The 12,701-nt window shown below is 41.5% G+C and overlaps 1 protein-coding gene across 1 annotated transcript in view; it reads right to left on the reverse strand.

Annotated features, from left to right (window-relative positions):
* The window catches only part of OPN4 (opsin 4), a gene marked incomplete at its 5' end in the record, with an annotated part of 28,441 nt that extends 15,973 nt beyond the window's left edge, over positions 1-12,468 (reverse strand). The window contains 3 exons of the mRNA XM_054163740.1: positions 2,383-2,516; positions 4,860-4,999; positions 12,274-12,468. Coding sequence (XP_054019715.1) covers positions 2,383-2,516; positions 4,860-4,999; positions 12,274-12,468 — 469 coding nt within the window. The remainder of the gene's footprint in view (positions 1-2,382; positions 2,517-4,859; positions 5,000-12,273) is intronic.
* Positions 12,469-12,701: the final 233 nt, after the last annotated feature.

Genomic DNA, 12,701 nt, shown 5'->3' on the forward strand with positions numbered 1-12,701 from the left:
AGAGCTGATGAAGGCTCAGGAGCAGGCTGTGCCAATGTGCCGGAAGAGGAGCCGCCGGGGCAGACGGCCAGCCTGGCTGTGTAATGAACTTTTAATTGAACTAAGGGAAAAAAAGAGGGTGTATAATCTGTGGAAGAAAGGTGAGGCAACCCATGGAATGTTTAAAGAGGTTGCTAGGGCATGTAGGAGGAAAATTAGGGAGGCAAAAGCATATTTGGAACTTAAACTGGCCTCTGATGTGAAGGACAACAAAAAGTCCTTCTATAAATATATTAATAGCAAGAGGAAGGGCAGGGACAACCTCCACTCCTTGGTTGACATAGAAGGAAATGTTGTAACACAGGATGAGGAAAAGGCAGAGGTACTTAACACCTTCTTTACCTCAGTTTTTACTACCTGGAAAGAACGTCTACCAGACAGCTGGCCTGCAGAACTGGCAGAGGGAGCCAGGGAGCTGCATGGTTTCCCTTTGTTCCATGAGCAAGTGATAGGAGCTCTCCTCAGCAGCTTGGACCCCCACAAGTCCATGGGACCAGATGGGATCCATCCTAGGGTGCTGAGAGAGCTGGCAGATGAGCTGGCCAAACCACTCTCCATTATTTTTCATCAGTCCTGGCTCACTGGAGAGATCCCAGCTGACTGGAAGCTGGCCAACGTGGTACCCATTCACAAGAAGGGCCGGTTGGATGAGCCAGGGAATTACAGGCCTGTCAGCCTGACCTCAGTGCCAGGAAAGATTACGGAGCAGGTCATCCTGAGTGCAATCACACAACACTTAGAGGATGGCCAAGGGATCAGGCCCAGCCAGCATGGGTTTAGGAAGGGCAGGTCCTGCCTGACCAACCTGATCTCCTTCTATGATCAGGTGACCCGCCTGGTGGATGTGGGGAGGCCTGTGGATGTAGTCTACCTGGACCTCAGCAAGGCCTTTGACACCGTTCCCCATAGCAAGCTCCTGGCCAAGCTGTCAGCCCATGGCTTGGATGGGACCACACTGCGATGGGTTAGGAACTGGCTGGAGGGCCGAGCCCAGAGAGTGGTAGTGAATGGTGCCACATCCAGCTGGCAGCCAGTCACCAGTGGTGTGCCCCAGGGATCAGTGCTGGGCCCCATGCTCTTTAACATCTTTATTGATGATCTGGACGAGGGCATCGAGTCCATCATCAGTAAATTTGCTGACGACACCAAGCTGGGCGCAGGAGTTGATCTGCTGGAGGGTAGAGAGGCTCTGCAGAGGGACCTCGACAGGCTGGGCAGATGGGCAGAGTCCAACGGCATGAGATTTAACACATCCAAGTGCCGGGTTCTGCACATTGGCCACAACAACCCCATGCAGAGCTACAGGCTGGGGTCAGAGTGGCTGGAGAGCAGTCAGGCTGAGAGGGACCTGGGGGTGCTGGTCGATGGTAGACTGAACATGAGCCTGCAGTGTGCCCAGGCAGCTAAGAGGGCCAATGGCATCCTGGCCTGCATCAGGAACAGTGTGGCCAGCAGGAGCAGGGAGGTCATTCTGCCCCTGTACACTGCACTGGTTAGGCCGCACCTCGAGTACTGTGTCCAGTTCTGGGCCCCTCAGTTTAGGAAGGATGTTGACTTGCTGGAACGAGTCCAGAGAAGAGCAACAAAGTTGGTGAGGGGTTTGGAACATAAGCCCTACGAGGAGAGGCTGAGGGAGCTGGGGTTGCTTAGCCTGGAGAAGAGGAGACTCAGGGGTGACCTTATTACTCTCTACAACTACCTGAAGGGAGGTTGTAGACAGACAGATGTTGGTCTCTTCTCCCAGGCAAGCAGTACCAGAACAAGAGGACACAGTCTCAGGCTATGCCAGGGGAGGTTCAGGCTGGATGTTAGAAAAAAGTTCTATACAGAAAGAGTGATTGCACATTGGAATGGGCTGCCTGGGGAGGTGGTGGAGTCGCCATCGCTGGAGGTTTTTAGGAGAAGACTTGACAGGGTGCTTGGTGCTGTGGGTTAGTTGCTTGGGCGGTGTTGGATTGGTGATGGGTTGGACGCGATGATCTTGAAGGTCTCTTCCAACCTGGTTTATTCTATGTATTCTATGTATTCTATGTATTTTTGGGGTGTCAGGTACTGATAGGACTAGGGGGAATAGAATAAAAATAGAAATGGGTAGATTGGATGTTAGAAAGACGTTTTTCACCATGAGGGTGGTGAGACACTGGGACAGGTTGCCCAGGGAGGTGGTAGAAACCCCATCCCTGGAGGTTTTTGAGGCCGGGCTGGATGTGGCTCTGAGCAACCTGATCTAGTGTGAGGTGTCCCTGCCCATGGCAGGGGGGTTGGAACTAGATTATCCTTGAAATCCCTTCCAACCCTAACAATTCTATGATTCTATGGTATCTTAGAAAAATAGATACAAACCTTTCTCACCAAAAATCCAGCGTTTGTGGAGGCTGTTGGTGAAAAAAACTGGAGACTGCGTAATGGACATCAGGAAGTCACTGATAGCTAGATTGATGATGAATATGTTGGCTGGAGTCTGAAGGCTCCTACTCCTACAGAGATCAGAAGGAATGTTGCTAAACACTGTTGTACTGTTATTTACATGTTACTCTTTCCTGCGAGCCTTGGCAGCTTCACAAATACCCAGGCACACAGCAAGCTAGAGCACAGTGGTGCTTATTTCCCTCATGAGAACATAAGCAAGTATTACGCCCTTATACACCTGTGCACTTTAAGGGATTGTTTTGATGGGGATAAATCATACTGCTCTTTAAATATGCTGATGTAGTGCAATGTGTGTCCATAATTAACAGGAAATTAAAGTTGATGCACTCCATGGATTTCTGGATCTGGGTTGTGTTAAGCAGGGGAGGGGATCACATTTTCCACTGATTATAAGATCAACAGTCACTTCCAAATACAGGGATTAAGCAAAACTTGCTGTATACCAAATGAAGCATTTTGTTTGACATTAATTTCTTCTCTAAGATACTACACTGACCCAGACACTGACTTTAAAGAAAGCAATAGCCAATCTTCAGTATATCATGCTTGGTTATGTTTCTCATAGTATTATAGTGCCATCCTTTAAAGGGCACACATAAAAGCTCAGTTGAGAGCTTCTCAGTTTGGGGTTCAGTGTAACTTTTTAGCTCCTTTCTCAAATTTTCACTCTTAGACACAATTGAAAAATACCAGAATAAAAGATGGGTTCTTTGCACTGGTCCAGAATCAATCACTGTACTGTCCCCTCTCTGTCAATTTAGGAGCAAGGAGATACTAGTAGATGCTTCTGTGATGCTTGCATTTATTCAGTAGTCTGCAGACTTATAGAACATGTTTCTGTGTCAGGCAAGTGGCTTTCTTACAGTTTGCCATTACTTGAGACTGCTTTGTAGGCATCTGGTATGTTTTCTGAACTTCTGATACTTGTTACTTTGCTGTAAGTATCCCTTTCTGTCTTCATAACATCTTCAAATGAAGAGAAGCTGTGTCCTCCGATGGAACTACAACTGTCATGACTCAATTTGCTGTATGGGACCAGCCAAAGAACTAAGCTAGCTCTTATCTGGCCTGCATGCCAACACCTTTTCAGTTCTGTTGCAGTTTGAGCTGGGTGCCCCCTGATGTGTTCACTTCCTGTGTCCGCAAGTCCAGCCCAGAGGGATGGATGCAGGAAATTGTGTGTATTTCCTACCATAATTCTTTGCACCACTATAAGATCCAGTGCGGGGTCTATCATTGTCTCTTTTCTTCCTCCTCCGTCAGCCGGTAACTGGGGGAGATGTCTCCTGGCTTTGGGCCTGCTAGGCCCAAGGCCATGGGGGGATGGGCAGTCTCAGGCCTGGCCAGCTGAGACTAGCCCAGCAGAGGGAGGGGGAAGAAGGAGCCCTGGGGGTCTTGGGTGTACCCTCAGGTGGGAATGGGATGCCTCTGGGTTTGTTTCGGGATCTTTCTTTGTCACTGCACTTTGGGTTTTCTGTAAACATTCACTGCTTTGTATTTAAACTTTCATCACTTTTGCAATCCGTTTGTCCTGAGTGTTTATTCCTGCCCGTGGTGGGGAGAGGGGGCTGCCTCAACCCAGCACAAGTTCTTAAGGCCATGTGATTGACACTTCCTTGTTGGCATGTACTCTGAATGCACATACTGAAACCTACCATTTAATGCACCACTTAAATGCAGACTTGAGATCCAGACTGTGTGTGTCCACACTTTAACATTTTAAGTTAACACAGCCAAATTATCATATAATTGTTATTGTTTTGGTTTATTACATTAGTGCCTACAGACCCCTCCTGAAGTAGAAGCTCACTGGCCTGGGCATCACACCAGTGCTCTGCCCTGGTGTGACAAAAGAGAAACAGCATGGTGAAAATACCACATTGTTGTCAGAGATCCAATTTCCTGCAGAAAATTGGAATGTGGGATTAGTTAAGAGGAAGTAAGCCATGCATTAGAAAATGTGAAAACAAGAGACATGGCCAGTAAGGAAGGGGGGGGGGAGGCAGAAACTGAGTAGCAAGCAGCAGGAGGAAGGAAACCTCTAAAACAGAGAAGATATGTGGAAAATACAGGTGCAAAACATCCCATCAGTCCAGTGCAGACAGTTCAGCCAGTAGAGAAAGGAAGGTTTCTGCTTTGGCTACTCGTTTATTACTTGGTTTATTTGGATAATTCTCTGCAAATTTGCTCACAGTTTTGCTATGGTTAATGGTGGAAAGTCAGAGCAAACAGCAGGTTGACACTGCTTTTCCTACAGAGATGTCTTTTGATGCATTTTATTATGTCTGCATAGTAGTCTGATAGCATGCCTACACTGCATTTGCAGAGCACAAAGTACTGTTAAAGTTCATAAAATTGAGTATTTAAAGAAACACATAAACCAAAAATACCTGCAGAAAGCATAGATGATCAGGAAATTACCCAGAGCTCCTGTGATCCCCACTATAAGAATGACTACTCCAATTGTATAATGGGCATGATCTGGGATATCCACTGTAGGAAAGGCCCGAGGAACATTCTGCACTGTCATCTGTGGAGTAAACAGGAGGTCATAGGTATATTGTCAGACTTTACTGAATAAATAAGTCTGTTGTAGTCTTCTCTAGAAGGGAATGCATAAAGACAGCAAGCAAAAAAGTCAGAATAAGATAATTGCTTTCAAATTACATTTTCTTGATCATCTTCAGGAGATGCCATTAGCAGTGCAAAGGTTAAAGGGTGGTTTGCTGTTGATTTAGAATTTTGGTAAAGAAAACCAATCTATTATCTCCCAAAAGATAAGGATATAGAAGAGAAAAAGACAGGAAAGGACCCTTTTTATTGCACCTGGTATCAAATAATGCAGTACTTAAACAGCACTGTTTAGACTTCTCTAACTAAACAGAAATTATTTTCTATGGATGAGCAAGCATGTATTCCTTTAGTAGCATGGCTATTTCATTTCTTTCATTGAATTGTGAGCTGCCCTCAAGACTTGGTCACCAAAAGGCTGGCAGGATTTAACAAGTCTTTTGAAAACTAAATTAAGAATCAGAAAAACTAAACCATAAATACTTTATACCTTCTGCCTGGTATCCAAACCAGTTCTAGTTTTGCTCTGTAGTTAGCGCTCTGTAAAGTATGTGATAAAGCATTTGATTAAATAGTTTGTCTTAACTAATGACTTACAGCAAAATTCAGTAGCCAAGTCTGAGTCCTACATAGTTTAAAATAATAATTTCCAAATATGTTTTAGGTAAGTATCAGGAGCAACAAACACATTCTAGCCTAAGTGACCTCAGATTAGTAATGAAGCAAACAATAAGGCTGCACCCAAAAAGCAGGATGAGCTGATAGAAACTGAAAAGAAGTACAGTTGTCTAAGCCATTACTGTTATGCTGCCTTTTGATATTAGGTCAGGAAAGGAGACTTAAACACTCACCTCTGTGAAACTGCCACTGTTCTAAAAGTGTCTTGGCAGCAGCTCCACAAAGCCCTGGTCTCATTCATCTGCACGGACAGATCCTCTCTCTTCTTCATAGCCAGGCTTTTCTCATCAAGGGTGGCACTCACTCTGGAATGGCATGCTATGACCACCATCCATAGCTCAAGCCTCCAAGCTGCAGCCATGGCATTCCTCAGCTACTGAGTTACAAGAATCACAGCAGGGCTGAGAAAAGCCCAGGAAATATTTTTACTTGTCTGTATCCTATCTCCTATGAATCTTTTCAAGTTGGCTGTGGCCTAGGATCCAGGTTAAGGGAACTGCCTGTACCAAGGTCTGTGCCTATGCCAAGCCCAAATACAGCTGTGAGGCTGGATATGTTCTTTCCAGTCACAAGTAGTGGCACAGAGGTAGGTATCAAGTTCTCTGTTTTATGCTATAGTTGTGTTAGTAGCTGGCATTCACCATTAGAGTGCAGTTCAGAGATACCATTGACAACGAGCACCCCAGTTATCAAAGCAAATATGTATTTTCAGATAATAGAGGCAGACATTACTTGTGAATACATGAGTGAGATTGGGCTGAAGCTATTAGAGACAGTGTATATTTAGAACCTGTGTGCCAACAGGTGCCTATGTAGTAACAGGTAAACCCCAGGAATATCTGAAATTCTGGAAGAGATTGTCTTTGCTGCAGGCAGATCTTCAGCACACGAGCAATCCTCAACAACTAGAGTGTGCTCCCTGGGTTTCTACATTAGCAGCAATGAAATACTGGTCAAATTCTCTGATCTTAGAGAATGTAGCTCTGACTGCTACTGTAATTGGAGCATAATGTTAAGCTTAATATACTAACTGGATGACAATATCCTGACACTTTTTGTTCAGGTTCCTCCAGCACAGTGTACATTGGTGTCACATAATCAATGGGCATCTTGCGTAGGTAGAAATTGCTGTGTTTAGCACACTGCCAATAAAATAACAAAAAATTTCCCATACTAATGGCAAGTGGAGAGAGAAATTCTGAGACAGAACTGGTTTAAATAAGTGAGACTGGGTATTCTTTGTTTTGGGGTTGTGGGTTTTTTAATCCTTAGCCTTGTAACTAGAATATTTTTTAACTGTAGTTCTACTGAGAGTTCACGATTATTATTAATTCAACAGAGATTTTTGATGTTTTTCCCTGTAGCTATCCATTCAATCAGAACTGGATCAAGCCAACAAAAATAAAGCAACTAAAGGAGCTTGTTTTGGCTACAAAGAACAGATTAAAGTGGCTTTAATTTGAATTAAATCTGTGGAGTACTAAGGACAAGAAAAAATTTGAAATATAAATACACAGAGAAATCACAGGAGAGAAAAGGCTATTTAAAGGACAGTAGCAGACTTTAAAAATATTTATTCAGGAATTAAATTCAGACTCAATAAAAATGTCAAGTGTAGAAAAAATAAAGGAATATTATTTATACTGGAGCAGTGATAGGACATAAGTAATAATATATGGATAAAAAAAAAGTCTGGGGCAAAGTGGAATAAGTTGACATGGTAGTGTGGACTTCCTTTAGGTCTGAGAATTTTGCCATAGAGTCCAATTCTGTCTGTTTTCTGAGAGGAAAAAAGTTAATTATTTTTAAAAGTCATGTCACTGTTTTTATTGGAAATAAAAATCTGAGTTAAAGCTCAAGGCATTTGATCAGACCTAAGAACTTCAAATTCATCACTAAGTTGCACATATGCAGCTTCCTTAATGGAACAAGAAAACATGTGCCAGAATCAAGTTCAGCTCTAAATCTTCTACAGGAATTGTACATCAAAAGAAAGGACAGGGATAAAAAGGCAGCACTTGAGGAAATTAGGTCAGCAGATAATCAAGTAATCAGACAATTCCCAAAGCTTTTCTCTATTCAGTTTCTCCAGCATATCAGCTTTGTTTAGTCTCATGTCTTCTGTTGTCACTCCATGGTATGAGTACTTGGTTGGCAGGGGAGAATAAAAATCCCATTGTTGCAATCCCCACTGTGGCAATAGTCCTTTGAGAATACTCTGAACTACTATTTTGATTGCTCTGATAATACACAGAATTGTTGTCTCATGTGTTTTTCTGTTCACCCTTCATTCTATAAATACCTTGTAATGGAAATAAGAAAAATGAACATGCAAACCTAATACCTGATTATTCTAAGTGATAGAGCAAGGCAGTTTATTTGATGTAACAAGGTTCAAAACTTCACCAAATGCAGAAAAAAAACCAACCCAAAAAAAACCCCAAAACCACTTGGAAGCTAAGAGGTTGGACATTTTTCAGTGGATGGACAATGGACTACAGTTTTCTGTGGTAAAGTAATAGATGCTTGCACCTGAGGCTCTGGACCACTGGGTGCCAGTATGCCCACAAATCAACTGTGCTGTGGGTGGCTTAGATGGGAATTCATTTTGTAGAAAACAATTCATTGTGAAGCACCAACTTCCCTACAGTCAGTTAATATAAATATTGCACATTTCTCAAGCAGGCAAATAAAATGATCATGGAAACTGTGGAGGACATCAAGGTAGTAACTGTAATGTAAGAAAATTTCTTCACAGTAAATACGGAAGGCCAGTTGGATAATATACCACTAGCCAAGAACAGCATTTTAGTCAACCTTAAAAGCAGGTTCTAGAGTATGGTTTGGGTGTATGTGAAAACTGGCCTTTTGCTAGAACCGTAGAAGAATTTCTGTTTGTAATCTCTGACAGGCATGTCATTTGGAATTTGTTATTTATTTATGCTCTCATTTTGCGGAATCAGATGGATAATTGTGGAGTGCTGTGGAGCTTGGGAAGTGCCACACTGATTTAGACCAGTGTTCCTAACTAAACACCAGCCTGTCTTCAGCTGTGACTGAGGGCTTCACAGTGCTGTGGAACATGCGTAATGAACAGTGATGTGCAAATTTCATTTCCAGTATAGATTCTTAGCAGTTGGTTTGTACCCTAAAAAGAGTTATTATTATCCCTTTGAAAGGATCATCTTAGTGGAGGACATTTTTATCCTGCATGTATAGGCATAATCCTTTTCTAAATCCTTCTCTATCATTTGCCTCAATAGTCAGTGGCAAGACATTATGAAGTTGTTCTATATTAGTGCATTTCTCTCAAGCAGATTTAAATGCATCCTTGTAGAGACTCTAGAAGAGAGGAAAACAGCTAGGTTTAATGCAGTTTGCCTTCATAAAATGCTCCTTGTTCTCCCTAAAGGAATGCTTGCCTACTGCCTTTAACAAAACAGCCAAACCAGAACAGACTGTTTTCAGTCATCGTTCAACAAACTTGACTGAGACTTACAAATTTAAGATGTTTTTTTGGAGTTTGGAGAAAAGGAAATGATAGTTAAAAATATCAAAATCCTTCCTATTCTGGCCTTGTCTGTGGAGGCTGCAGCACAATATAGAGCCTTGTTATTCTGTATTTATGGCTTGCTGACACAGTTGGTTACAAGGAGGGCAGAATTCTTCCTGGAGGGCCAATTTCAGGAGGCAGCCTCCTTCTTCAGGAAGAGAGCAGTGCACAGTCTCTTCTGCTAAGGCTTGATGTAAGCAGACAAGGGGTGGAAAAACAAAACAAAACAAAACAGATATAGAGCATCAGTGTAGGGCAGGATTTGTATTTCACCGTGAAGTTTTCAAAGATCATGTGAGACACTGATCTGAAAAGAGTTCAAAGAATTTCTTTGCAGTTCAGGACAAAATCATTATTCTTAATGATCTTGCCCAGGTTAGAGGGTTTATATCTAGATAAGATATAAAACCTAGGAATATTTGATGCCTGCATCTATTCTGTCTCAGGAGTCCATTTATTATACGTATTTTCCTACATAGGTTTCTAACTAGTTATTTCATAACTGACCAAAATAAAAAAATAATCCCCAAACAAACAAGCTCACCTCTGCATAACTGCTATTAGAAGAAATATCATTCCCATAGCATGAGAGAAGTATTTGTGTCCAAGTCAAAAAAGGACAACATGCACAAAACAGAGTTCAACTATTATTAGAGAACTCTTTTTCAGAGTAAGAAAAAAATCATATCACTTAATTATGTGGACATATTGATTAGTGAAGTCCTCCCAAAGCTAACAGTGGTTATGGTAGGAAGAAGGCCATGCATGTAAATATTTGTATTGAATACAGATCATATAGCCCACTCCTCACATTCTCCCAATGGCAAGAGTATAAAGCAATGTTTAGTTCATAGTTACAGGGAAAGAAAATAGCCTCATAAGGTCATTTGTGGATTTGAATATATTTCATCACTGGTTCTGACTGATTGATTTATTTGTGTGACATTGTTTCAAAAGCCAGAAGAGAAAAGTCTAGGACAACGACATTTTAGCTGCTTCTGCCTGGACATCAGTTGGATTGTATCTCATTTGGTATAAAACAAGACAAGGAAGGGGAAATGGGGTCTGCTAGACTGTTTCTTGTAGGAATTCGTCTGGCTTCAACCTGTAGTATTTGGGTGTGCAGAATGAATATTTTACTGGAATGAAGCCCAAAATAGTGCAAGTTTTGGCATTCCCACATGTATCAGGTCTCTTTGTTCTTTATTTTCCTGCAAATAACAGGTAATGAAGCCTCTTATTTGCACAGCACGACTTGTATAACCCATAGTAATATTAGGCCTTTTACATTGCAACAAATCATATAGTTTAGAAAAATTATCCGAACAGAAATACAGCAATTTTGTAGGGTTTTTAGGTGCAATGATTGTAGTGCCTAGCCACAAGAGGCCTCAAGCAACTATTAGCATTTATTTTTATTCACAGTTCTTTGCTCTGATTTCTGAGCTAACCTCGGTAGGCACTTGCTCTGTGATGACAGGCAGCACAAAGAGAAGTGTAATCCCACCTCAATTACAGTTTCAGCAGGGTGACACCAACTGCTAAGCCCTCTTTCCAGTAGACAGCAGGGGTTTCCATAGATGATGTTTGTCCTGTTGAGCAATTTGGATAGCAGATTTTGTATAGTGTCTTCTGGATTTAATCACAACCACACAGCAGCACATACTGCATTCACTCCTGAAACTCTCAACTAATTTTTGTGTCAAATTAAAATGTGAAAGTTTGAAAATACAGTTATTTGACCTAGGAAGAGAAAATGGACAACTAATTACCTCTTTCAGCAGAGCTAGGAAAAAAATCAATTTTTAATTTTCCAATGTAATCTGAAATTCTGTCCTCAGAATCCTTTCCCGTCCTCTTCTCCCTCCCTGCTATGTTCTGCTATCCTCTTTTGCATGTTATCCACCTAATTTAGTTTGTAAGCACCTTGGCTCAGGTCAGTTCTCTGTTATTTTTATGTAGTGCACTGCATGCATGCAGGTTTTATTAAGAAATCTGTCAACTGTAATTTTACAATGCAAATAATAAAATATTTACTGGTCCTTCCTTATGAATTAGAAACAAACTGAAGCACCCAATCCAACACCCCATAAAAAAAACCCCAACACACAAACCATAAAATCCTTTGGAGTGTGCGCAACTTGCACACAATTTTTCAGTGTCCTCTGTGTTATGTGGGCAGTAGCAAAATACCTGGTGTGAACATGTCCAGATTTTAGGTTGAATTTAAGATTTTAAAAACTTTTTAAAAATTAGCTTGGGTAATATTTTTTTTAAAAAAAAATCTTTACTTTTAAACAGATTTTTGTATGAACAGCAGGCAAAAATTGTAGTCCTAATAGTACCCTGAGATGCACAACTAGGAAGAGGACTTCTGAACACATTTGGATTGAGCTAGTGGAGTGAGATGGAGAGTATTTTCCCAAAGAAATTACATCCTGAAATGTCACCACAATAGCTTCTCAGCTTCACACTTCTAAGGAAGTTTTTGTTCTGCTTAGTATTTAACAACTGAGAAAGAGCTTTGATTGAACTTACCTGGGAAAATCTTCTGAACAGCTCTTGTGGGTTGTTATCCCCAGATAACAACTTTAACATGTACATAAAGCATTCCAATGCCCTTACAGACTGTTAAAGAAATGATGGAGATTTCCATCTTGAATAATAACATGAGAACACTACGTTTGAACCATTAATCAGCTGTTCAGTGCACAAGAATATGTTTTGATAGTTTGCCACATATTTGATGTACTTTTCCATTACACATTCCTCCCTGTCTTCTGCCCATATAACAGCTCAAAACCTCTGCTTCTGCAGTCCCTTCTACAGTAAATAAAGAGTTAAAGGAATAAAAAAGTTTTGAAGTTTTCATTATATTGTTCATTATCACATTACAGCATTAAATGTGTACACACACCTTAGACATCCATTTACAGTTCTATAAATGCCAGTTTTGACAACAGAACTACTCACTACAACTTTTAGTAACAGAAAACACTTACTGTTGGGGCTCTAAGAGGCAGGTCCATCAGAGTGTAGGCACTTGCATCACAGTCATTCCACGCATTGAAGGACTCCACAGTTTTGGTGCCATTGGGGTCCTCAGAGGAACACGAGATCCCCCTCTGAATGGGCTGATTATTCAAGTGAACAGAATCTAAGCAAAAACAAAGGTGGGAAAAAAGCTGTCCTCTGAATTTAAGTCAGCCAATTTACCTTTGAGTGTGTGTAAAGCAGACTGTTTCTCATGAGTGATGTAAGACCCAGTGAAAAGTTTCTCACTGGTGCTTCAGACTCTCACTTCATCTTCAGCTTAGCAAAGGGCAGCAGCAGCAGCTTTCATTTAAATAGAGGAGGCAGGCAGGCTCTGCACATGCCCAGTTTGAAGCTTATTCCATTCAGATTCCAGCTTCACACTAAGGACAGTATA

This window comes from Dryobates pubescens, chromosome 8, assembly GCF_014839835.1.
Source record: "Dryobates pubescens isolate bDryPub1 chromosome 8, bDryPub1.pri, whole genome shotgun sequence".
NCBI classification, from domain to species: Eukaryota; Metazoa; Chordata; class Aves; order Piciformes; family Picidae; genus Dryobates; species Dryobates pubescens.